This window comes from Orbicella franksi, chromosome 13, assembly GCF_964199315.1.
Source record: "Orbicella franksi chromosome 13, jaOrbFran1.1, whole genome shotgun sequence".
Classification (NCBI taxonomy): Eukaryota; Metazoa; Cnidaria; class Anthozoa; order Scleractinia; family Merulinidae; genus Orbicella; species Orbicella franksi.
The window spans coordinates 5,726,834-5,753,449 of NC_138157.1; the positions used below are offsets into that span (position 1 = coordinate 5,726,834).

Sequence of the window (26,616 nt, forward strand, 5' to 3'; positions counted from 1 at the left end):
TTGAGAATTTAATCGGGATATTTCTCCAGAGGCAGTGGCGAGCGGTACTCAGACCATACCAGCGAGTCAAGAGGTTTGATGATCGCAAACTGTTTCATTGGAGAAAGACAACAATGGACCACATCAGAAACAGTTCATGGTGTGTATTCACATCACACTAAATTACAAGGCAAAGGTAATAATCCCCTTTACAAATTCGTGTACCTAACAGCATTTTCTCAACAAAAGATATGTCCTTGAAATAAAAAACAAAACACCAATAATCATCATGAACTGCAAAATAGCAGTCTGCTCAACAGACTGCTTTACAGGAAGCCCTGTTCAGTCACTCAACAAACAACACAGGGACGCGATTCGGAGTGCAAAGCCAAACTTTTGCGTTCACTAATAAGCATGGGACACTTCAAAATGTGAGTTAGTTTTTGTTCTCATTCACTGCTGACACGATCTGTGTAAAAAGTTACTTCAATCTTCCCGGATTAAAGAACCTTTCAGGAGTGAGGTGAAGGGCGGTACACGATCTTGCGACTCTTCAGTACCGACCACTTGTGTCGTTTGTAGTAGTAGGCGGCAAAACTCAAGCATCCGAGAAGTACAACCGCCTGGGGAGAAAGAAAACAGGAAACAGTGAGGAGTTTAACACATTTGAAATATTAATGAACTGCCGCTGCAACTTTAAGCAACTACCATAGAATTTTGAGTGCTAGCCCTTAGAAAACAAGCTTTTGATCTGACCGATGTTAAGAACTGGAGAGTCAGTCAACAAGTTTCATGTACGAAAACATCTACACAGTTAAGATTTCAGATACTTTGTCAGGATGGCTCGAAAAAGCATCTGTAAATGGGAGTCTAATCTCCTTCTACCTCGTTGCTGAAAAAAAGAAAAAATTGGTCATCTGCTAAATGTAGGTGCAAAAGGCACCCACCTCCCAATCCACATCCTACTCCCCCCCTGCAGGGCCACACTTAAGTAAACAACAATCTTAAGTTGTACTGTTTTACCTGAGAAGGGATACAACGTACGTTGTGAATCACTAGTGGTAACCGTGAACAGTTAAGGTTAATTTGGCCTGTTTGCATTCACGTACACTGACATTTACCTTCATTCCCATTCTTTTGCGATCATCGTGTTCAGGTTCTGTAGGGAGAAAGCATTGATAAGAAGCCATTACAACTTACATGTACAGTCATTTCGATACAAACTGAAGTCGATTTGATATAACCTCTGTGAGACACTCAAAACAGTATTTGACCACAATTCCAAACACCTCGTTATCACAAATACTCTGCTACCTGTTGTATTAACTCCCTTCTCTGAGTTTGGAAATAAGGCCAAATGCTTTTTTCCATTTTTGACATTATTACATAAAAAGATATTTGCATCGTATTCTCACCTGCAGCCCATTTAAGGAATGTGCACACATCTTTAGCCAGCTGACTAACAGTAGCAGGAGTACCTAGAATCAAACACAGATACAGCATTTGTCAAAGAAGGTCGACAGTCTTACCTCAGTTTGCAACTTACTCAAAGTGCCTTGAATCAAGACATTTGTCCCTCGAATCACAAATCCTGATAGAAGCACCAAATTTGATACTATAGATTCACTTAGTCACCAGCCTACACAAATTCATGTTTTCCTTTGAATTTTCTAGTATTTGAGGTTGATAAAAATCATTAATCATGAGCTGCTCTGCACCCAAGCCTGTTAATAGCTTTTACAGAAACTTGAGTACCATAAAGATGTAACTACATCAGATTTGATTGAAAGGCAAAGGGAAACTGAATTGAAGAGAGAAAGTAAGAGGAGAAGTCAGTAATGCTGTTCAGTTGTCAGGGCTCAGACTTTATTGACACTTTTTCAGCCAGACAGTGAAAGTCTACAGTCTTACCATCCTCATATTCAATGATCTCGTTGTACAATGCTGGTGCCATGGCTATTGACTGCCCAGGGAAGTACGGATTGAAGTATAAGTCTTCCTTAACCTCTACCCCAGCAGGAGGATCCATGTATCCTGTAAGGATGGCAAACACATAGTCCTGGCAGAAATTAAATGCACCAGTTGTCAGTAACACAACATGTATGTAACTTCAATATCATAAGTGTACAGATCTGTGTCTATGATATAATTTGAACATGTACCTCCCCTCCATGTCTTGCTGATGTTATAAGACCCAGATCTGGTGGGTAAGCACCTAAAATAAGAGTGGAAAACCAAAAGTATTAGCAATAACAAGTATATGTCACAGTAACGCTACTATTTAAAACATGTATAACAGTAATGCGTCTTCTAAGACCAATGATTGTGTCCATAGTGTAGGCCACATGGGAATACCTTGCCACTAATTCAGTTGCACAGACTGTGCTGTTTAAACATGACTGTCTTTTCTCACAGTTAATCTTTCGCTTCAAAATCTACAAACCAAATGGACAAACAAATAATGTAGGTTATGTAACATAGGGTGTTCATTTACACGTCACATTTCTTACCAACATTAGCAGCTCTAGCAGCTTGTTCATTAGGATATGGCTTGGGGAAACCATCTGACAACTGGAAAAGCAAAAGACGATATACTTTCAGTATACGTAAATTACAGACCCAACAGATCACAAAAAAGACCTCCCGGGAAGAAACATACCAGGAATATCCCCTTTTTCGTCTCACTACTGTGCCTGAGATGAAGAGTATAATACACTCACGTATATGTAGAAAGGTGAATGCCACATAAGACAACCTTGAAAGCAGTATGGTACCTAAACTTGAGCGGAAGATTTCTTGAAAGAATTAACAGTGTATGCCCATTGGTAGATTCCTAATGGCCAACAACAAAGTGTAAAAATAAATGGAGAGATCATATTTTGCTTGCAGTCCCACCTTTCCTGGTCTTGTGAACATGTTTCCATCATCATCAGGCCCATCTTCAATCTGTGCCTATAGACAACAAACAATAAATTGATAATAAAATATTCAGTGCAGCCTACATACATAAAAACAAACACTAAAACAAACTGACTGACAAACTGATCAAATGATGCATGGACTGAAAAACTGATCCACTGAGTGCCTGAAAAAGGGATTTGCTGATGGATGGATAAATGGTCATGGACGGACAGACCGACGGATGGATGGATGGACTGACTGATATTGTATACAATCATGTCATGTACATGAGATTTCAACTTTGCCAGCCAGTTCAATTTTCTCAACAAATACGTAGCGATTAAAAAATACAACTCATAGCTGTAAGATAAAAGAAATCTGAAATCGTTCCAGCCGTGAGAATTGCCGCCAAAAACCTGATGTGGGCACTGAGCCGTGACAGCAGCACTGGAATATTTGACAACCGGGGTTAAGTTGAAGCTCAGTTTTTCCTCTGAAAATGGAGCGAAAAACCCAGCAATCGCTGCTCAGTACCAGGGATAAATTGAAAAGAAAATAGAGATGGCACAAATGAAGGTCATAAGTTGTTTTCTTTCAAAAATATAATTAAAATTAGTTCTTTTATCTCCAGTGAACAAACATGTAATTTAATTAGTTCTTTAAACACAACGACGTGCAACCCAGTGCTTGGCTCGCACATGGAGGATTTTCGAGAACAAATAACTGCGAAGATTTCTTCTTTTTTCGCAGTGAAATTACTTTTCTTTAACAAAGGAACAAAACCATGATTGCTTAACATACACTGAAATGCACCTTTTAGAACCCCAATTTCAAAATTTTCCCGGGGAGGCTCCCGGACCCCCAATAAAAGGTTGCAGTCACCCTCCCCCCCCCCCTCCATGGGGCTCCAATAAAACCACTCCATGTCTTTTTATTGGCATTGTCCGCCGCCTACTCAAAGTTATTCTCCCTCTTCTTCAAATTTTCGGGAGAACTCTGTTTATGTACATGTATGTTACAAAACTACAAAATTTAAGCGTGCATGACCAAGTCATGAAAGGAGTTTGTTTCCATACCTCTGCGGCAATAGCTTTCATTTCATCCTCAGTGTAAGCTACGCCCACAAGATGACGATACGCTAACTGGTCCATTGAATGACAAGCAGCACAAACTTGTCTATAAACTTCATAGCCCCGCCGAATACTGGCAAACAAAGATAAACTCTTAGTTAACTGTCTGCAACATATTGTAGTATGTTACATATTAATCAAGACCTACATGTATACAGTGTACATATACACTAAATATATTATTGACTAAATAAAATAAAATTTCCACAAAATTAAAAAAAATAAAGCCAGTACATGTTACTTAATTGTGATTTTGATTGATTTTAAGTCTTTAACCCTCTAGGCTTTGATTCCTACCAATAAAAAATTGTTATTATTTTCCAAATTTAATATATTGCTGAATAACTTGTAACTTGATTTTGAGCCACATCATACATGAGCATACCTTGCATGATCCAGTGAACTAAGGAGACCTTTATGATCCCAAGGGAAGTGCGGAGGGTGAAGTTCCAGATCTGCGGCACCAACACTCGGCTGAAGAATGTAACCGGTAGCAAGACCCCCAGCAGCAAGGGCACCAAATGCAAACCACATCTTAGAAAAGAACAAAATATGCAGTTTATGAATAGAACAAGTACAGGTATTGAAACTGCACCCCTGAGAATATGTACAAGTAAATGATCAGAGTATGTATATCAAGTATCTCACTGTACTCCTGAAAACATGTACACTATTTCACGCTGACCTGCACATACTGTACTACTTATACAACATGATAAAAACCACTTACTTTTGGGTTGCTTTTGCTCCCTTCTAAAGCTGCTGTGGTTGTCAGTCTGGATTGCATCTAGTTTTTAAAGTCATTGCAAAGAAAATGTGATGAGAAACAATGAAGATTGCATTGTGCTCACTGTAAAAATTTATTTTCAAAACATGAGATAGATGTCATATGCCATAGCTTGCACAAAGCATGTCTGTAGAAAAAGCCTAAAGGGAAAAAGAGGATGTTAAGATGAGGGATCTACCCTTACTTGTCGTCCTGCCATCATCCTGTTTTCTAACAGAAATACAGATACGGTGGATCCCTCTCATATAAGCTTAAATGCTTCAACAAAGACAACAATTTTTTTTTTGCACCATGTCAAAGCACCTAGCCTGCGAACACAGATGTATTTCTGGCTGTCGCTTGTCTCTGCCAAAAATAATGACTGCGAACCTGAGCCAGCAAACAATTTCTGCGACGTAATGACTTTTGTTTCTCCTTGGCCAGTCAGATTCCATGATAGAATGAAACTTGAGTGTTCCTTGCAGCGAATACCTTGCGCAGTAGTTCTGGGGCTACTTGAGCTAAACTGTGATTGGCTTAAAATTCCTACCACACAGAAATCGTTTCCTGGCTTGAGTTCACAGACGTTATTTTCAGCGGAGACAAGTGACAGCCGGAAATATGTCTGCGTTCACAGGCTACAAAGCACCCAGCCAGTTCATTTCTTACTAACCAACCTTCCATTTCTAATGCTTCAAAAATAATGATATTAAAACAAATCAAACTTCGACATAACGACATTTGCAAACATCCATCAAGGGACATTACATAACATTTAAGCTAAAGCTTATTTACAGTGATACTAAGCTCAGATATCCTGATACTGGACTGTAAGCTTATATTTTAAAGAAATCAACGGAGCACTGATAACGGAGTCGACGTTTATGTACAAAATGTACATGTATCAGAAAAAAAAACTCGCAGAGCTTTAAAAATATTAGCTCTCAGAAAAGTCAAGCTCTTTTAGTTAGTTTTAGCGGTGTATGATCGCTGCGCCATTACAGCATTTCTGATTCTCGAAAAAGCGTGAAGTTGGTAGGTTCTGTACAACAACCCCATCTATGTTTCCACTGAGACTTTCTCTGTAAGAATTTTCTACATATAGAACAAACATCTCACGAACTAAAAACTTTTGTTACCTTAAAAACATCCTGTAATCGCTTCGAAATTCCTCGTAACCGGCAACTGAACGCCATCTTGAAATGGACGTAGTTTTCTCCCAGAATTCAGTGGGACAATATTGCATAACCTGACCGACTGCGCATGACCATCAGTGAGAAATATAACCTCGCCAAAATTCATGTTCGTGTTCGCTTAGATAGAGCCTGGATATGAGGATTGTTAAAGATGGCGGAAAATCTGGGAACTTTTTGGCGTATTTTTGTAGCTTAGTTTCGGAGTGTGAGGAGGTAAGTACTAAGAGAGTAAAGTCTTCATAAATCTGTCGTATATATCCTTTGTATAAATTCTGTCATTTTTCTAAGTCAAGTGAGAGTTTTAGATGTAAATTTGCTAATTTTGTAAATTTGCTAGTACAGAATTGCAGAAATGAATATTGACGCCAGCTGTGTACTATACTCTGCACAATGTGGCTGGTACAAAACGTAACCTTTCAAAAGCTTAAGTTCATCACATTCCATAATACAGGTGTATATTAACTTTTACTCAAAATTTTTCTTTAAACACAAAATGTGCTCTTTTCTATTTCAGGTGAAGCCACAGTATAAATTAATAGCCAGTCTACCTGTGTAGTTCTATTGTGTGAGAAGAAATGGGTCTGTTGTCAGATGTCCATGGCAGGAAGAAAGTTGTAGATATCTTGGTGGCTCACTGCTCAAAATTGTGGTAAATGCTACTAGTTTGAATCTGAATTAACTGAAAATGCAAATATTTTAAAATTACCATCACACACCACGATAGACACAAGGGAGAGACTGGCTGGGCAAACAAACAAATCTTTATTGATGTCGTTTGGCTAAGGAAAAGAGACCCATGGGTAGCGTGGGCTGGGTCTTTCTTAACGCTACTGACACGCGATTGCTGACAAGCTGACAAACCACACACTATATATTACAATGCGGATGACCGCTGACAGGGTTACCATAGTAATTACTGTATTTGATCCAAGTACCAAAACCCTCAATTACCATCACACACCACGATAGACACAAGGGAGAGACTGGCTGGGCAAACAAACAAATCTTTATTGATGTTGTTCGGCTAAGGAAAAGAGACCCCAAAGCCAGGAAAAGAAAGGTGGAGTTAATGTGTGTGTCGCAGTTTGGTGGTGATTGAATCGAGGATTTTGAACTTTTCGTCATTTGACATGGTTAGATACACTAAATAAGCATCGCTAAGCCAGTCGCCGTGCGACTTGATAAACTCGGTAGGAGCGCGATTATTGAAGGCGAACGAAGCACCCCCGTGACGAAAACTGTGGGACGAGTAACATGTTGGATCCAACCCTAAGCTGGAAACTGCTCTCTTAATGAAAGAGTTATAATGGTATGCTAAAATCGGCTGGTACTGATTATTGATGTACACACCAAACAGGGGCGAAAATGGCTCTGCAGGGACGTGCTGAAGATAAGCACTTAAGGCTGAAACGGGACATAGCGGGGACCCGGGTATGAGTGGAAGCGGGATTTCGAGAATACGCTGATTAAATTGTAGGGTCTTCGTGCGGGTGACCGAGAGGACAGCACCACGAGCAGAAAATTTAACACTAGAGCGCCTTAGAAAAAGGGGACTGTGATGAGAAAGATTGCCGAGCGTGCGCGGAACCAAATTAGATATCCGTAAAAAGGAGAAAAAGGCAACGAGAAAAAGCGCAGCCATGCAGGTATGGAAAACGTTGCCAGGGTCGAATTGGCGTGAGATTTGTAAAAGGATATCCACACTCATGGCGTGCTTGCGCGCGGTGAAATCACCTAAAAGCCTTCTGACTGCCCGGTTTGCGAGACGTGTGTCGTAATCGCCTATAAAGGCGCAACTATAACCTAAAGACTTATTGATATGCGAGAGAATGCTGAGGTAATTCCTAACCGATGAAAAAGACTTGAGTGACTGAGAGAGAAATGCGAGGTAGGCCAGGTATGTGGCCTTTGTAACAGGGAAAAAGGGAAATTTAAAATGAGAACAAAATAACTGAAAAGCGCGGAGATAAGTTCGCATTGTCCTCTTGGTTGAGTCTTGGAAGGCGAGCGTCAGGAGCTGAGACTGATATGACTGTAGCGCCAAGCAGTCGTCTTTACTGGAGAAAACGTACTGGTTTGGTAAGGTGGAGGATGCCTTCTGGCGCGTGCGAAGTGTATCCAAAGTTGGAAAACTGGCGATAGCCGGATTCAAGGGTGTGGAGGCTGCAAGAACATTCGTGAGCGGAAGATCAGAGCTCGCGTGATCTGGAGTAAGCTGTTGTTGGTTTGCATTCGGGGCCGTCAGCTTGGCCAATTCCAACTGTGTCTTGGTGATCTCGAGTTGTAGTTTAAGGTTGTCCTGCCGAGTACGCTCGAGTTCTATCTCAGAGGAGATTGCAGGCGGCGTGATTCCCTCACTGGTTTTCGCGCTCGCTGATTTTTTGGATTTTTTCTTCGGTCGTGCCCCTTGAGCTGGAGGAGGGTTAAGTTCTTGCTCTTCCATGAGACGAGTGAGATCATCAAGATTGTACTCGAAATCCTTAGCCATGGCCATCTTTTGGAGAGTTAGTCGCTGCGAAAGTCGGAGATATTATACGAGATTGACAAAACAGGCAACTAGAAGTCTTTCTTAACGCTACTGACACGCGATTGCTGACAAGCTGACAAACCGCACGCTATATATTACAATGCGCATGACTGCTGACAGGGTTACCATAGTAATTACTGTATTTGATCCAAGTACCAAAACCCTCAATTACTGTACATAATAAATGAATTAACTTAAAGCTACATATGTGATATGTACTGTAGGTGAATGACATGTACTGCATTAGTAGCTTATGATAATTAATGTAGGGTGTCAGATGGTGAGAAAAAGTATTCAGCATTCTTTATCAGTGCTTAGCACCAAATTGTGCTAAAAAAATAATAAAATATTTCCAGCCTAAGGTGCAGTCCATGTGAAACTCATGCTGAAGGTATGTCATAATTTTAAGGAATTGATAATCATAAAAAAAAACCCCGAAAATCTATGCTAAAGATCTTCTGCATAACCTGTATAAAATGCACTCTGGTTTCCAGCTTCATTTTTAAGATTGCACATGTCTATGTGTGGATAATGATCATGTTATTGTATAGTTACAAAAACTAACAAGAAAGATCATTTTTCTCCAAGTTGTTTTCCTAAGTATAGAAAATACCCCATCACATTTTGCTGCAGTATGTAGTCTTAAGTTAATAACTGTGCCTCTGTAATACACGATAGTAGCATTTTTATTTTATTGATCTCGTAACCTTTTTGTTTGCTTTCACAGTATACTTAGTTATATTATCGGCATTGTCTGGCTGTGTGCTTTGTCTGATCGAGCATTCAATGGCCGGGTTTATTTTTCTGAAAATGCATTGCTACCTGGACTGGTTGAAGCAGAATACAAGAATCACAGACTTGCTTCTGAGTTGTATGGGAAGTTATCAACACTGCCAGAAGGAGATATGAGGTACTGTTTTAAAGTACTGTAGTTATTTTGAAAGTGTATACAAATCTGATGGCCATCCATATGTGAGGCTTTAAGATAAATACTGGTATTTAACTACAGCTACTATAATAAAATCATTATTAATGTAATCTTTTTTTTCCAGTAATGCTGCATCACAGATGATCATGAATGCAATGGAAAATATTGGCCTTCAGACTTATCAACAGAACTTCACAGTCCACTTGCCGTTTCCTGGTGTTTCAGAGTGGCCAGACGTGGCTGGCTTGAATGTTTATGGGATTCTCAGGGCTCCCAGGATAGCGGGCACTGAGGCAGTGGTCATTAGTGTTCCTTACAACCAAGGCAATAACAAAGGAGCTCTGGCATTAATGCTTTCATTTGCAGACCATTGTCGCAGTAAGTTTGAAAAGTGTTCCAAATCAAATCATACAGGGCCAAATAGGACAGGGCGTATGCTAGCCAGGTCAGGAGTGATCTTGTCCTCAAAGTCCTAAAGATTTTTTTTTCCATTAGTCTGACTTATTTACTAGTCCCATCTCTTGCCTGGAAACTACATGTATTTAATTGTGTATTGAACTTTGTTTTTGTAGGAAAAAGTTACTGGTCAAAGGATATCATATTTCTTGTGACAGACAAAGATCAGCTTGGAATGCAGGGCTGGCTTGATGCATACCATGGTCTTCCAAATTCTTGTTAGTATCAATATTGACTGGCTGCCACATATTATACATCGGTGTACCTTTTATGTTCTTGCACACTATATTAGATTTAAGGGTTACAACAAAAATAATTAAAATTACAGTGAGTGTCAAACCTCTCCACAACAGCCAACTGGACAAGGAAACTGGCTGTTGTAGAGAGATGGCTGTTATGGGGAGGTGCACATGGGGGTCTAAACATCTTTTTTTAAAAAAAAAAAATGCTTACTTTGGTGTATAAATACATTTAGGTAACAAAATCAAAAGATATCATTCAATAAAACAGAAGCAGAGACCAATGACATTTGGTACGGATTAAGTTTGGTGACCTTTTACTACAAAAAAAAAATGCCTGGGTTTTGAATACACCTTTTGTGAGTCATTGATTGACTGGCTTTTGTCAAGAGGTTATTTTGACAGTCAGGGCACATTAGTTTTTTTGCCATTGTGGTGAGGTGGCCGCTGTAGAGAAGTTAAAATAAGAGTGAATGTATGGACTGTCTACTGGGACCAAAAAAGTAGCTATTGTAGAAACCTGGAGGTGGCTGTTAGTGGAGGTTTGACTGTATGAATCGTTTTTTTTTTTTTTTTTTTCTTTACAGATATTTCTTCTGCTCCACTTGAAGGACATTCTGGTTCTATTCAAGCTGCATTGAACTTGGAGTTTCCACATGAAAAAGTCAACTCCTTTGAGATTGCTATTGAAGGAATAAATGGACAACTGCCTAATCTTGATCTTGTTAATACCGTGTTCAGGCTGTGCCATAAGGAGCGTATTCCAGCAACACTGCATACAGAGGTAACAAACTCTGTAATCAAAATGCTGTAAATGTTATTCTGACTAAATTTTAGTCAGTTTTGATCTTATGATTCCTACTTACAAATAAGGTTGACTTCTTACTAAGGGTTACACTGTCTTAATGATAGGTCATTAGAGAGTGTTTTTTCTAGCCTCACTGTTTCTGATGTCAGCACTTTTTGAAAGCACCTAAAGTAATTGTAATTTTTGTAATTTGTGATACATGTAATTTGTTAAGACGTGTTACTTTAAATAATAATAATAATAAAAAAAAAAATAAAAAAAAAAAAAAAGAAAGCACCTAAAGTAATTATTTCATTTTTTGTATTTAAAAAAGTATTTTTTTCTAAATGCAAATCAAATTTTATAATCATTATACATGGCTACACGTAGCTCCGTGAGCAGGCAAGATGAACTGAATCCTGTGCTGTGATTAGCTACCAGAGCAGGTAAGATAGTGCTATCTTGCCTGCTCAGGTTTGCGCACAAAATAATGTTATTTTTTTCATGTGTAAATCCTTTATTGACCAAGCTTTTTCGGTCAAGATGGCTGGATATTGGGGTCATTCTTTTTGTTTTGCATGTTTATGAACCTGGACTCCATCTCGGTCCATAAACACGCAAAAAAGAACTTGGCCAATGTCCACCCATCTTGACCTCACGCTTGGTCAATAACCCACATTTACCTATTGAAAAAGGATTGTTATGCACTTAAAATATCTCAGTTAAAAACAATGAAATTCATGTAAGTTGGATAAAAATCTATTGGAATTTATCGTGTTGCAAAATGCATTTAATGGTGACCTAGTTTTAAAAAGCACAACAAATAATGAAGTACAGTAATGAATTAATAATATACATGAAAAAATTACTCGATTCTGATTGGCTGAGAGCAGTGCAGTTCAAGTCTAACACCAGTGCAAAAAGTGTAACAACAGTGCAAAACATATAACACCAGTGCAAATTATACATTGTAATTCTGGATTATGATTGGCCGAAATACAATAGGAAATATTCTAAGCCATTGATATGAGGTAAAATGATGATGAGAATTTTGTGTGGAAACTTTGAAAAAAGTTTTCTCAAATGAGAAAAAATGGCTTCAAGAAAGATCTTCCGGCACTTCCTTCACGCAAATTTTTTCATGATTATATTATTAATAAGTAATCATACCGTTTTTCTCTTTTAATTTGGAATTAATTTGCACTGGTGAGTTTTTCAAAAAGCTGAAATTGCACTTGCCAAAGTGGCTCATGCAATTTCAGCTTTTTGAAAAACTCACTTGTGCAAATTAATTCCAAATTGAACGAGAAAAACTGTATTGATTACCTATACTAATTTGTTTCGTATGTTGTTTTGTAATACATTATGTTCATTTTTTATTATTATTATGTCATCAGGGATACCATGAACACTTAGGAGCCTGGGCAGACTCTGTGCAATCCCTTGTTACCATGGTGATGATGATGTTTTATCAAGCCTCTGGTAGGGCTTCTGGAAATCATGGCTTATTTCACAGATATCGCATTGAAGCTCTCACAATGAGAGGAGCTGGAGAGACGTGGGAGTATGGACGTGGATTTCTGGAAACTGGAAAGTAGGCATTGATACTTGAAGATTAATGTTGATTCAACTACACAATTTCTGTTACATGTAATTTTGTTGTTGTTATTGTTGTTGTTTTTTCCAGCAGATATTTATTCCTGGGAGTGCATAATTTACACGCACAGACTGCATCTACTTGAAGTTAACTGTGTAATTTTCTCCAGGCTTACATATTCTGTAAAATTTCAGGTAAAATTTGAAAATAACAATTAAAAAAAAATGTTTATTTTTTTTTCGGCAGGGTCATTGAAGGTATTTTCCGCAGCTTAAACAACCTCCTAGAACAGTTCCACCAGTCATTTTTCTTCTACCTCCTCCCAGAGTCTCATCGATACGTGTCTATCGGTATGTACATGCCGCCCTTTGGCTGCCTTCTGCTAGGCCCTGCCATCATGGCCATAGTTCTCTGGACATTAGCAGGGTCTGCACCAGAAAATGGGTCAAAGGTTGACACCTCACAAGAGGAAGGGGCCCCAGAGGAAGAATCAGGGGGAAAGAAAGTTGCGAATAGCGAAGGTTATGTTCGTCCAAGGGAAAAAGAAGTTCCTGATCTGGAAGACAAGGTGTGTTTTACTTTATTGTAGCCTAACCTTGTAGTTGTTACAACTGTAGGTAACTTAAATTCTAATCACACCGAAAAGAATATAAATTATTTATTAACTTATCTTTGTAAACACAAACACATCACCAGGAACAGGCATCTCGTTGCCAAGATTTCCCTATAACTCCATACATTAATTATGCATACAGTTCTTTGTTTAACCAATCAATAGCCAAAACAATAGGAGAGTCTTTGTTTACAATATTTACCTCGTTACCATAAGCGATACAGTTTCAGATGGAGCTACAAAGAGATTAATACTGAATATTAAAAGGGCACAGCACGATTAACTGTCCCAAGGAATTTGAGCGCGATGTATTGAATACTTTTTGTGCGACAAGGGTTTAAAAGCTCAAAATTTTACTCAGTTTTCAGTGGGAATGATGCTACGCAACACAATATATCGTGATTGACAAGTTGACGTGACATTTATCTCCTTCACAAAAGAGATCTGGAAACGAGTAATGTGACATCTTTTGGAGCATCACGCTATTTCTGATGATTTTACGGAAAGCGGAACTCAGTTTGTCTCTAAATGATAATTTACAACATTAGTATGACCAAAGATATTTTTTCATGGCCTTAAATTCCCAATTGATAAACAGTGTAAAATTTTGTCAACTGACAACTATTTTAATACAACTGACACAATCTCTCAAGTACAAGGAATTACGTTACGTTACTAGAAGTTATAAATGCTACGTTTGGCGATATGTTTACGTCATGTAAGCTACACGAATTGTCTCAATATTTGCAGGTTGCTTTTTTACGATATCCTCCCGACATTGGAAGCGTTGTGCCGATTGTCATGACAACACACTTGGCTGGTGTGTTAGTGTTCTGTTCTCCAGATCTTGGTTATAAACTGGGACAAGTCACAGGAGCAGATCCTTTGCTGTCTTCATATGTAGGAATGGCTTGCTCCTTCCTTGTGTTAGTGCTTTTCCCATTTATCACCAGGTAAGATACAATTACAGACTAACGTGCGAAAAATGTCTGTCGAGGAGAATTAACATCTTGATTTTGGGAACCGCTGCTAGGTTAAGTCTGGAGATGTACATGTAGGTTAGACGGCTAGCTAGACGTCGTGGAATTCAACTTGAGGCAGTACAGTCATTTTGGAAAAGTAAAATTTTTCGCAAATGTCGACGGTTCTCGTTGTCGATCGTAATAACGAGGTCACAGTTTTTTCGAATTGTTGGCCAATTTTCCACCCTTAGTAAGAGCACCGCGATATGTCGTTGTTGCAAAGGAATAGCTTGCAACTTGCGCTCTGGATACGACCAGAGTATTCTGTCCTGGTTTGAACAGTATTATGTAGATTCTGGGTGCAAAAATGCAGAGAAGGAATCCCAGGGCACTAGTAATGTTCGTGGCGCATTCCAGCACGGTTATGTGCCATCCGTCAAGAGCGAACGCCACTGGGTAGTAGGCCAGTGCCGATAGGAGTAAGATGTACATGGCAAATCCGATACGCTTGGCTTCGTTGAAGTTTTCAGGGATATTCCTTACCTTGTAGGCGTAGTACGTACATGATAGCGAAAGCACGAATCCGTAGGTGATGTTAACGAATACGATGTTTTCCGCAGCGTGTGAACTGTATGCCTTGCAGATGATTGAAATGTGTTTCAGATACGTAATGGTGGTTTCCTTGTAAGGCGGACCCAGCGTTAGCAACGCTATTGTCAAGCTCATCTGCACAGCTGCAAGCGAGGCTAGAAGAGCTCTCTGAGTGCTGGCTTTAGCGATGAAGGGTTTGACGTTCTGCGCAATGATGTCCCCTTGAAATGCACTAGCAATTCGTATTGTCTTGACGAGGAGAACGCTAACGCACAGTATCCAAATGGTCATCCGTCCACAGTGGCTGAATCGGCAGATCATGTTGGTGGGTTCGGGTAGATTGAGTAGAGATAATACAAACAATGAGGTGACCCCGGCTAAGAGTATTAAACTCATTTCTCTATTTGAGGCCTTGGCTATAGGGGTGTTGAAATGCCTTATGAAAATACCCCACGTGAAAAGCGCCAAAATAAGACCAAAACTGGCAAAAACCGTGATAAGTATACCACTGATGCTGTTCAGTTGCATGCTTATTATCGGAAGCTCCGTGCACTTCGTTCGCTCTTTATTCGATCGCTGTCTCTGTGAACATTCTGTACAGTTGTGGGAACCGTGCCGCGTGCTTATGCTGTTTTGTTGGCATTTAATGCATTCCCAGCAGCATGGTGTTGTCGGTGACATCCTAGTCCCTGGGGGACACTCCTCTACACATACGGACCTCGGCATGCTGCCGTTCAAGTTGGCATTCCATAACACGTTTGATTCTAGCGAGAGCTGCGGCTTAGCGTTTTTCCTCCAAGAACCAACCAAGACCTTTTTGTATCGCCTACCTGGGAGATCGCCCCTCTGAAAATTTACTATATCGTACGATGCTGTTTGTACATCTCCTGACTCGTCGAACTGCACGCGGCCAGTGACTCCATCGAAACTGACTTTCTGAAGGTAGAGAGGAAGACTTTTCGTATCAATGCTGGGTGAAACACGAGGACACTCTCCTCCCGGTAGTAAACCATTTGGTTCCACGCATTTGTACATTTTGTCAATAGCGTGGGCAACTGCGTATACTGCATCCAGAAGATAAGGGACGAATGAACTCCGAATTTTTTTAATCGACTGATATAAGGACATGTTCTTTGTGCATTCTGACAGTTTGCGGTTGCAATGTTGAGCCCAGAATTCTTTCCACCACGTTAAGTTACTCTTCAAAGTTCTCGCTCGTGTCATCGTTCTTAAGTGATCATCGAAGGCCTTGTCACGGTAGTCACGTGGCTGAATTCCCAGAGATCCCTCGAGTCCCGTGAAGCGCGGGTCCAAATGCACGCTCTCCTCGGCGGTTATAGCGTCGCTGAAAATCCACGTGCGATCGCGCACGCCTTGTTTGTTCGTTTCTTGTAGAAAAGCCCTTCCATACCCTCCTGACAACCACACAATGACCACTCCAATGTTTCGTTGTTGTTTGAGCTTGAAGACAATTTGACTGAGCTTCTCGGTGTAATCGAGTCTCGGGAGAAACTCGGAATAAGCAATGCAAAAAGTTCTGCGCTTGTAAACTTCTTTCTCAACCGCCCAGACGCCTTGTCGTCCGTACGTGTCGTCAAGTGCTATAGTGGCAACGTAAGTCCAATTGAAGTACTCAATGATGTCCGCCATGACCTTAGCTTGCCATGTGTCGCAGGGAACTGTGCGGAAAAAGTTGCGGTACATCTTGGAGCTGAGTTCGTGGCTCGTTGCCGAAGGGCTGATAGCGGCGATGCCGTTTACTTGGAGAAGACCCCCAACCAACACGGCGCTTATGGAATCGTGCGGACCGATAATAGCCACAACTGGAGGATGAGATGACAAATCGTTTGTGCGATTCTTACCAGACTGGCAGAATGGATCGGTGTTTCTAACCACGTCGTAAGCCATCGTCATCGCCATGCCAGCGTTCTCGCAGTAGTCGCGAATATCGTAACCTATAGTGACGTTTTGTAAAATACTGGAATCGTTGTTGATGCGCTCAATAGCAAAGAGCATGGCCTCGACGTGACCAAGACCCATGGTGAATAACTCGCTGCTGCAGGTGTCATTTGGTCCTTTGATGTGCACATCGAAAAGGCCCCCTAGGGTTACGTCACCCGGCTTGAAGATACGGTTTGGATGAAACTTGGAATCCGCTCGATGGATATTTGAACAAAAAATTGCGAGAATAACGAAGGAAAACATTGCCCGGTGTTCGCGTTTTCCAAAGTCTGTCACCACTTGGACGCAACTTGATCGGTTTTGGGTGAATCCTATATTTGCCACCTTCTCTTAAGTAAGCGTGCTGACACGAATCTGTTGACTTAGAGATTTTTTTTCATCAAAAGGGAAAATTTATTTAAACACTAGTACTAATGATTTCTCGCATTTGATCTCTGAGCCCAAAATAATAATTACAACAAAAATTGTTAAATTTGGTTTCTTTGAAGAGTTTTCTAGAAATGGCAATAACATACACCTGATAACATACTGTTCCAATTACTGGCAGCCAATAGTTAAGATGGGAAAAAATTAATACAATTAAATAAAAACATATCTGCTTCGCTTGACAAGAGTGAAAAATATTTACATTTTGAAAGTTCTTAATTAAAAAAGTGAGTGTCTTTTTTACACAACCTGTTATGTTTTTAATCTCGAACCTTGTCGTACTGATTCTGGTAGCCTACAACGTAGACAAAGTATAAAGAAATAATTAGTTCTTGGAACACCATAGCGTACTGTCGTTTTATACGTTTCCGCACGAAAACAAACCAAATTTGTTGTCACTTTGTTAGCGACTTTAAGTAAATACATTTACCGAGAGGGAGACTCCATTATCCACTTTAATAGTTGAAAATGAGCTTCTCACGATACGTGCGTTTCAAGCCGTAAAAATTACGTACTGTATTTTGTCGGCCGCTTTATAATTTTCTACTTCTTTTGCGACATTTTATGCGCAGCGTATCTTGTACAATTGTATAAATACTGGCCGCTGTCTATTCGATGAAAAATTCGGGCTTGAATTGCGGAAAATTTCTTATCACGAATGGAACGGCAATTCCTGAATTTTCGGAACTGAAGAAGAAGGGTACTTATCATTTAGATCAGAAATCCGGGAATTTCGGTTGAAAATCAAATGGAGTAGTAATTTTCCGGAAAATTAATTCGGAATTGTGGACGACATTTCGAGGTACAGCTGTAGTCCTTTTTGTTCCTGTTGGAACGGAATGGCCGAAACTTCCTTACCATTTGCTAAATTTACCAATTTCCAGACTCTCGTCAGCCGAAAACAATTACCGCAAATCGAATTGCAAATCGTAAGCGCCATTTCCTTCGGTTGGTTTGCTGATGCTGTAAAACCCTTACCATTATTTAACGGTCATTCCAATCGGTTTATTCCAACAAACGGTAAGCACCTAAGTTGGCGAGGTATCTCCAAATTTTCGCAATATGTCCGACGGAGAATATCTGCTCCATTTGATTTTCCTCCCAGAATTTCCGGAATTTTCGGTCGAATGGTTCGTTTTTCCTAAATTCAACAATTTTTCGGCTTTTCTGGAAACTTTCCTTGGATATTTTCGTATCATTTTGTCCCCATTTCAAAATTTTCGGGATTTTTGGTTGAATGGAAGGCGCCGCTCTCTTCCGCACAGGTGGAGATGTTCCATCACGTATTAAAAAACGCAAAATAAAACACTCTTTTGCACCACTTCTTCGGTGAGTTACTGTGTGATTTATTTCGCGAGCACGCCTTCTGTTTCTACACAGCGCTTATTAAGTCTCCTTGGTTCTTATGGAGGCATTGGTCGGCACGAACCTCTGACCATCTACTACCGTGAGAGTTGATGTGCGCCATCTTTTTAGCGTTTGTACACCAGTTTCGTGGAACTCTATCGCAGACATATAGAATGGTAATGATAATTCTTTATTTAGGATGATAAACTCCGCTTAGCGAAATAACTACTTCACCGGAAGCCCACTATGAATGGAATATATTTTCAATTTTCGAAGACATATGTTTGCGTAATAATCCGTACAATGTTGGTAAATTATGTATTTCATGTTTTCCCAAGCTGGAAATGTCGATTCTCCTCTCCATGATTGACATACATGTTCATATCTTTTTGTCAGTTGTGAGGACCTGGTCGTGCTGTCCTTTACTCGAGGAAAGATCTCATCGACATTCTTATCACTTGTTAGTTTGCTATGTATTGAGATTGTAAGGAGATTTTTTCTTAAGGAATCGAAAACATTTACCTTGTTTCTATCTATTTGTAGTAGAGATCTACTAGTATAGTAATACCAATGCTGCAATTTGATTGGCTGAACTACTCGTAAATATACATTATCAGCCATTAGAGTGCAGTGGTAGTCTACATAATAGCAACGTTTTCTGTCTTATCCGATGTTTTTACCGAAAACACGTCTCAAGATCGGAAATCGACCATCATGCGGCTTTGACCAAATTTCAAAATGTGATAATGAACTGACGAGCGCGTACAACAGCTGCAAGTTTCAAACAACAATTTAATCCGCGCACGGATGTGTTGATATGTTGAATATATAGCAATTATGAAATAGTGTTTGTCATTGTTATTGTTTTGTAGAGTATGAGTATATTCAAGTCAGAACTGATGGAATATCTGAAAATATGATAGTAAAGTTACCAAAGTTTAATCTTAAAATTTGCGCTAATCCTCGACAAGCATAACGTAAAACGTAGACGTATTTTGTGTTGGTCACGCGAGATTTCGTGACGAGCCTAATTGTTTTCTGCCCGAGAAAGCTATCATTTTGATGTCTTCTTTTCAAAATAGTTTCCCAACTTATGACTTAGTCTTTGTTTTTCTTCAAGGAATTCAAGTGACGCTGTCCCTTATCACGTGACCCTGAGAAGCCATTACATGCTCAAGTGTGCAGCACTTATACTCTTCTCGGTTCTCATGGGAACAATGGCTGCCATGAACTTCTCTCTGGCGTTCTTTGTTGCCATGTTCCATGTGCCTGTGTACTTGTTTGTGAAACCTTCATGTAGCAGGTGAGTTGTCTATTTCTTGGTTATACCTGTTTGTCCTGTTCTTTCCAAGTAGGTGACGCGTCCTGAAAACATAAGCCTGAACGTTTGAAGATCGTTTTTCAATAATTGAAAACGTCCGCGTTTTTTAACCAATTGAAACGTTAAGCGGATAATATAGCAAACTAATAACTATTTTCAGTTGAATGGGGTTAGGGATGTTTCGGTTTCAAATACAACGTAAATCCCGATCGATAATGACATTTATTACTTAGTGTTTCTCAGGAGAGTACAAAAACTGCGAGAAACGAGTAGAAATATCAAACGACTTGCTAAGAGTAAGAAAGCGGTTCAACGGGCTTGCTGTGTTTCTTTTATATCCTCTGATTGCTTGAGAGTGCCAGAAACGTTTCAAAAAGTCGGGAATTTATGAAAGAAATCGTTTGACGAGATTGATATATGTAGCTTGGCTGTACGAAAGTTAACCTGTCTCTTGTGTTTGCAGGACTCGTCGCACCATTCAAGCTCTTCTGTTGCTTTTGGTGTGGCCGCCCATGATTCTTTTCCTCCTGTCGTTAGCGTACAATGCAATAGTTTCAGGAAATGATGCTAACATTACTTCCATACTTTCGTCGACTCTGGCCACCGTCCAGCAATCCGTGACGTCATCAATCAGAGAAGCCCGGATGTTAGGCACGTGGTCCTTTGCTATGACGTGCCTTGGCTTTTTACCAAACTGGCTCATGTTTTGGTGTTTAGCGTGGCGTTGAACGCTTGACCGGAACTTTGCAGTGCATTTTCAGGTTTAATTAGAAACACTTGTTTATGTACTGAGCAACGGAACAACGATGAGAAAACACTTTGTCAATGAGCAACACTCTCTTCAGCTTTTAAATGTGTACATTTGTTCCCTATTTTTCCGCTTTGTTTTTCACACTGTCTTTCCGCGACTTTCTTTCCGCGTACATTTTTCATCTCGCGCCTTTGAATTTTAGTTTTGAAAGGCTTTAGACTGTAAGCTGATAGCCTACGAGTGGTCCCATTTTCGCTAGGCCGTCGAGCGTTACCGTAAATCGCGCGACCATTTTTTTCGCGATTTTCTTTTCCGTCACGCACGACGGTCTAAGCGAGACAGGGTCTACTCGTAGTCGTAGGACGCTTAAAGCTAACGACTCGCGTTCTTAACCGGAGATTGCTTTTACACAAGATGATTTGGAATCCTGGTTACTCCTGGAGGTGATTTTAATTCCGCCGTCACACCAAGTGACAAAATCGTAGACTACTCACTTGAAAAAAGATTTTTCCCTTCCAGAGACTACACCAAGTGACAGTTATGACGTCACTCTAAAAGCTTCTTTCATCAATATTTTTCCAAGAGGTAAACTAATAAGATAAAATTAACTTCCTTCTTCAAATGGGATTAATATTCGAAAATGGCGGTCGGAGTTTCGAAACGTAAACATTAATTTAGGCATAGCCTCTTTGTAAACCAATACGGATGCCATATTTCTCTGCCTGTTTAATTCTCTGTTTTCCTTAGCTTATGACGGTAAATTTTTATCGTCTGCGGTTAATGGGAATAGTTCTGTGTTTTTCAATAGGAAGTTCAAAATGTCCTCTGAATATCAGCTGACGCCATTTTCATGTATTTATACAGAAGTTGTTCCAGCGTGAGGGTATTAATTGAAGCTGGGCATGATTTGGCTGTCAAAATTTAGGAGAACTTGGCAGTTAGTTGTGCTAGGGATTTTCGAGCTGGAGTGGGTTTCTCTCTAAATATAGTAATTTAATTTAATTTTTATTGCTCCGCAATAACACGGAATGACACCAAAATAACACCGGAATGAACCTGAAATGACACTGGAACGTACCGGAATGACAGGTATACAGGAATGAACAGAAATGAACCGGAATAGTACCGGAATGACACCGAAATGATGCCCGGGGCGTAGCCAGGATTTTTCAAAAGGGGGGAGGGGGGTCACTGTGTCAAGACGAGGTTTCTCGCTAGATTGTCATGTCGTTTTCGCCACCTGTTGTACTGTTTTCTTAAAAAAGGCTTACAAAAAGGCTTGCAAAAAGGGGGTTGACGGGCACCCCAGGATCCCCCCCTTAGCTACACCCCTGGATACCGAGAGGAATCGGAAATATTGGTGCAGGGTATGAACGAAAATATTAGGAAATGGTGAAAGAGCTAGAAATTAAACGTTGTGACAGGCCTTCACGACTCCTGCTGTTCGTAAATGTCGTTTCTTTGCCTTTAGAAATTGGATTTCACGAGTGTGCCCACCCTTGAGTGATTTTCCTCTTTAGTTCCGTTCCTGCTTTTAGTAACGATCCTGAAAGAAGATCTATCTTTTCAGTTGCTTTTAGTTTCGGAGGAGAAAACTACGAATAAACTGGTCTCTAAAAATAGCTCTATCGTGACGGAAAGTATTTCAAAAAGTTCGAAAGCATGCATCTAGCCTGTTCCAGGCTCTCGATCAGCGAGGACGATCGAAAAAGTGGGCGTGCGACGAGCGGGAGCAGGCTAGAAAGCATCGAGTCTAAGGAATACAAAGTGTGCGGGCGATTACTCCGCGACTTTCGTGCCTGTAAAAGCTAACCTAGACGATGTCGCTTCAGTTGTGCTACCAAGGTAGGTTGAACGATAAAGATAAACGATATCTTAACATTTTTGCAGTTGTTTGGCTCGTCACTGCTCTCGAAAGCACCGGTATGTATCGCCACTGAAAGAATTAACAAGCGCTTGCCATAGGCGCCTTATTATAATCATTTTCATAACCGTATCATAACGGTATCATAACCATTCATTTTGTCATCAAACTCTTTTCACAATGATCATTCTGTTTCGACATTTCATCTCATTTTCCAGTCATGATAAACGTAGTGACTGTTATTCTCTTATCAAAGCGTTCAGGCATTGGGCAAATGGAGTGTGTTTAATCATTACTTGTTGTTTTGTCAGACTCTTTCTGTCTTTCATTGTGATCTGTAAAATGCGTAACAGAAGCCAACGTAAATCTGTGCAAGAGTTCCAGACGATACACAAGGCCTAGAGGAAAGATGCGAAAGTCGTGTTTTGTCCCTTGTCAGTTGTGTCTCGAACGGCTTCCTATCCACCAAAACACCCCAACCAACTCACACCTAATAGTTACCTCTCGCGCCGGTTACGACGTACCTTTTCCTGGTTTCTGTAGCACTGAGCGACCAGGAGTATTTCTACTTCCTACTGGATGGAATGCCATGCAGTCCCCACCAGGGTTACCACAGCATTCAATTTTCATTTATATTCCACCTGGATAGAGAGAGGCACTGTGACAGTAAAATGTCTTGCCCAAGAACACAACACAATGACCAGAGGCAAGGCAAATCTGAGGCGTCAGTGCTATATTTACCACATTTGTACTTTGCAACTTCGCTTTACCCGGCTAAACAGCCTAAAATTTCAGCTAGGCTCAATTTCGTCGAATTTAAGGTCGCTCTGAATCCTCTACACAGAATCTTTTTAAAGTTACATCTTATCATGCTTATCACAATTTGATAATAAAAAATGAGAGTCATAGAGCTCGTTTTTGATTGAGTTATAAGCGTTTAAAGCTAAAATTAAGGGTGGTCAGTTGGCAAGTCATATTATTGCAATTGTGCCCTGAAATTGACACCAACATCTTTGCCAACGATTGGGCAGGGTTTTGATACCATGATTGTGGCATCAACGGATATAAAGTTTATAATGACTCATCAAAATCTATGTCTTGGAAAAAGCTGGGAATTGTTTTCAGCCACCTCTACTCTTTACGTTAAAAGCTGTATGTATTAATTTTTTTTATTTCTGATGCACCACAGTTACAGAAAATTGTAAATATAACTGACTTTATATAATATATCACCCGACAGGTGAAAAGAACCAACCAGTCAAATCTGAGTCATAACGGACAAAACAAAAGAACCAGTGATCACAAATCTAGGACCAAGGAAGACACGTGCCAACATGCTTTCGTCACGTGAGTGCATCACCTGGTCTGCGATCTACGTCATTGGACATATTGCCATAGTAACATTCAATGCCATCACTATCGTTGCTTTTATGAAGAACTGTCAACTTCGCAAACGCAGCACATATTTACTCTTAAACTTAGCAGTAGTCGATATGGCGGTAGGTTTTACTGGAGTTTGGACTGTATATGAACTTGGAATGTATTGTAAAATTTGGAAGGGTTCGTTAAAATGGTGGGAACAGCATCCTTTTCCGCACATGATCCGTCTGACATTTGTTCTTTGCTCTCTCATAATTATTACAATCATTTCTTTAGAAAGGCTGCACGCAACAGTTCGCCCATTTCGACATCGCTTCGTAAAGAAATGGGTTTACCAGCTAATTATCGCAGTTAGTTACTTAATACCTGTATTATTTTCAGTTACTTCCCTCTATATCCCTCCAAGTTATTTACTGGAGAGACCTTATAACGCAACGTCCTCATTCACGACAACATGTATCATTATAATATTTTTTTCTTATTCTGTCATCCTTATCAAAGTCAAATGCAGCCCCCAGCCTCGTCATCATGTTGTGGCTGGTAGGGAAAGAAAATTAACAGTGACGCTGTTCATTGTAACTTTTGTCTCGCTACTTATGTGGCTTCCATATATTGTACAATCATTCCTTTGGTACACAACGAAAATTTTCAGTTCGTATCCCTCGCACTTAACTTGCTCGGTAATAACGTTATTAGGGCTGAACTCTTTTGTTAATCCTATACTGTATGTAATTAGAATGCCTCAATTCAACAAAGCCGTGAAGGCGTTATTTTGTAAAACAATCCAGCGAGGACAAGTCGGAGTTTTTCCTCTTCACGCTATGCAACGGTAAAGCAATGGAAGCTGGCCGGAGGGGCACTGCCATATATGAGCTATATAGGTGTTTGCCGCTGTGAAGGGTATGGTTTTCAAGCAGTTTACTCTAGAATGGGGGATATAAATCAGAGCGTTTGGGTCTAGAATAGGGTATCATTTTTCACAAAACTGACTGGTTGGTTGAAGATTATATCCAGAGTAAGGAAACCAGGAATTGCCACTCAAAAATATAAAAAAATCAAACCGGCAAGTTTAAATTTACGCAAATCAGCCTCAACAGTGTCGATAGATGGGGGGGATTTGGGGAGTTTACTCTAGTATAGGTTAGCAAAATTCAGCTGAACTAGCTCTGGTATAGGCTAAGTGTTCCAGGGTCCCAGCGGCACATCCCCACCCAGAAATTCCCAAAGTACCCCTCTGGGGGATGCTGGCCGTTTGATCAAGGTGTCAGCTGAGATGGTTGTTTGGTGTTCTAATCATGGTGGAGTTGGCAATAAGTTTTCGCACGTGTTGCCGAATGGGAAGCTATTTTCGTTCCAATGTATTCATGGCCATTTACAATAGACGCTTCGGTCCGATAAGCTTACGTGCTGTTCTAACTTATTGCTTTTAGAATTTACTTGGTTCAGGTCTGAAAACAAGACACTTAAGCACCCCAAATCAATCAATCAATTGCTGGTTTTCAGTGTCACGCCATTCAAAAAGTCCAGAATCTGGGAAATGAAAGAAGCTTAATATGCAAAGACTCTCACGAAGTTTCTGGTCGTAGCAGTTTTCCTTATGGAAGATATGCGGAGAAATTTTTGACCCAAATTTATAGAAATTTGTATGGAGAAGCCATGCTGGTGCCCATCCGTACGGGCACCAACATGGCGGCCGGAAACCAACAGAAACATCTCTCACGGAGTTTTGCTACAAAAGCGTGAATTTATCCCTCGAGGAACTCTAAAACATTAAAATAATACTTTTTCTAAGACATGAACTGCTCAGATAGCCAAATTCCCCGAAATAAGTCACTTTTTTAACCATCATGACAGCTCTCTAGGCCGTCATGTAAATGCCGCGTCACGCAAAAGCTTAGAAATTCAAGCGTAGTGTATCACAAAACCAAGGACCCATTCAGAGAGAAAATTTGTATGAATATTAGTTGTCAGTTGCTTTTAAACATCATTAAGGTAAAATCTCAGGAAGATCAGTAGTTTTGTAGTTTGAATTTTAATTACGTCATGTGAAAACCAGCTATACTCCCAAACGAGTATTTGAACAATGCAAGTGTGGATGCCCATATCAATTTGAAGATATTAAGTAAATGGAGAATGATAGCATAGTTATTGTATATAAATATATAAAGCGAAGCCTTGCAACTATCTACAAAGTATGACTAATTTAAGGAGACTGGCAACAGTTTCAGCTGTTTTCAAACAGCTATACTTTGAAAGGTGAAGACTGCGTTGTGTACCACTGATTATCAAGCGTTCCTAAGCTTTGCTACGATGATGGTATCCACAAATGCCCAATCCTTGGTAAACAAGTTGCGGTCATGTGTTTTTTTTATATATAACGGGTTACCATAGCAACAATGCAACCTGTTAAAAACACCTCCTAATTTTAGCTTTAAGCGCTTATAACTCAACAACGAGCTCGGTACGTGACCCTCATTTTTTATTATCAAATTGTAATAAGCATGATGAGATGCAACGTTGTACGAAGTTTAAAAATATTCTGTGGAGAGGGTTCAGAGCCACTTTAAGTTTTCGAAAATTTAAGGTGGCTTTGAAACCTCTCGAAACTGTTGCCAGCCTCCTTAAATGTGTATTTACTTGAAAGTATTTGCTAATCTAAGAGTGAGAGAAAATAAACAAAATAATTAAGCAACCCAAAAAGTAATTCGGCAGTGCGAATATCTTACAAATTAGGACATGTTCATCAGATTAATTAAATAAGAGAAAAATGATTGTTATTGAATCTAAGCCTTGCATCTAATACGTTTGGTTAATTTGAATGTATATATCCCTTCGCATTGAGATGACATTAAAGCTGCAAAATGGCAAAGACGAATATGCAAACCTTGTATAA

The 26,616-nt window shown here is 39.9% G+C and overlaps 4 protein-coding genes across 4 annotated transcripts; 2 read left to right on the forward strand and 2 right to left on the reverse strand.

The window, feature by feature from the left end:
* Positions 1 to 128: 128 nt before the first annotated feature.
* On the reverse strand, positions 129 to 6,007 carry LOC145466143 (cytochrome c1, heme protein, mitochondrial-like). The gene is made up of 11 exons (XM_081449910.1): positions 5,916 to 6,007; positions 4,741 to 4,797; positions 4,396 to 4,544; positions 3,957 to 4,083; positions 2,875 to 2,931; positions 2,490 to 2,550; positions 2,142 to 2,194; positions 1,891 to 2,038; positions 1,395 to 1,457; positions 1,101 to 1,138; positions 129 to 602 (listed from the first exon to the last, which is right to left on the reverse strand). The coding sequence occupies exons 1-11, from the start codon at positions 5,970 to 5,972 to the stop codon at positions 492 to 494; spliced, it is 921 nt and encodes a 306-aa protein (XP_081306036.1). The 5' UTR covers positions 5,973 to 6,007; the 3' UTR covers positions 129 to 491.
* A 97-nt stretch (positions 6,008 to 6,104) lies between these two features.
* On the forward strand, positions 6,105 to 22,564 carry LOC145466146 (GPI-anchor transamidase component GPAA1-like). The gene is made up of 11 exons (XM_081449913.1): positions 6,105 to 6,185; positions 6,487 to 6,621; positions 9,227 to 9,409; positions 9,552 to 9,805; positions 10,000 to 10,101; positions 10,710 to 10,906; positions 12,307 to 12,503; positions 12,753 to 13,074; positions 13,870 to 14,072; positions 19,528 to 19,710; positions 20,192 to 22,564. The coding sequence occupies exons 2-11, from the start codon at positions 6,548 to 6,550 to the stop codon at positions 20,454 to 20,456; spliced, it is 1,980 nt and encodes a 659-aa protein (XP_081306039.1). The 5' UTR covers positions 6,105 to 6,185; positions 6,487 to 6,547; the 3' UTR covers positions 20,457 to 22,564.
* Positions 14,079 to 19,515, reverse strand: LOC145466145 (extracellular calcium-sensing receptor-like). The gene has a single exon (XM_081449912.1). The coding sequence runs from the start codon at positions 16,875 to 16,877 to the stop codon at positions 14,292 to 14,294; it is 2,586 nt and encodes an 861-aa protein (XP_081306038.1). The 5' UTR covers positions 16,878 to 19,515; the 3' UTR covers positions 14,079 to 14,291.
* An 816-nt stretch (positions 22,565 to 23,380) lies between the features above and the next one.
* Positions 23,381 to 25,799, forward strand: LOC145466148 (trace amine-associated receptor 4-like). The gene has a single exon (XM_081449914.1). The coding sequence runs from the start codon at positions 23,678 to 23,680 to the stop codon at positions 24,554 to 24,556; it is 879 nt and encodes a 292-aa protein (XP_081306040.1). The 5' UTR covers positions 23,381 to 23,677; the 3' UTR covers positions 24,557 to 25,799.
* The last annotated feature ends 817 nt before the right edge of the window (positions 25,800 to 26,616 follow it).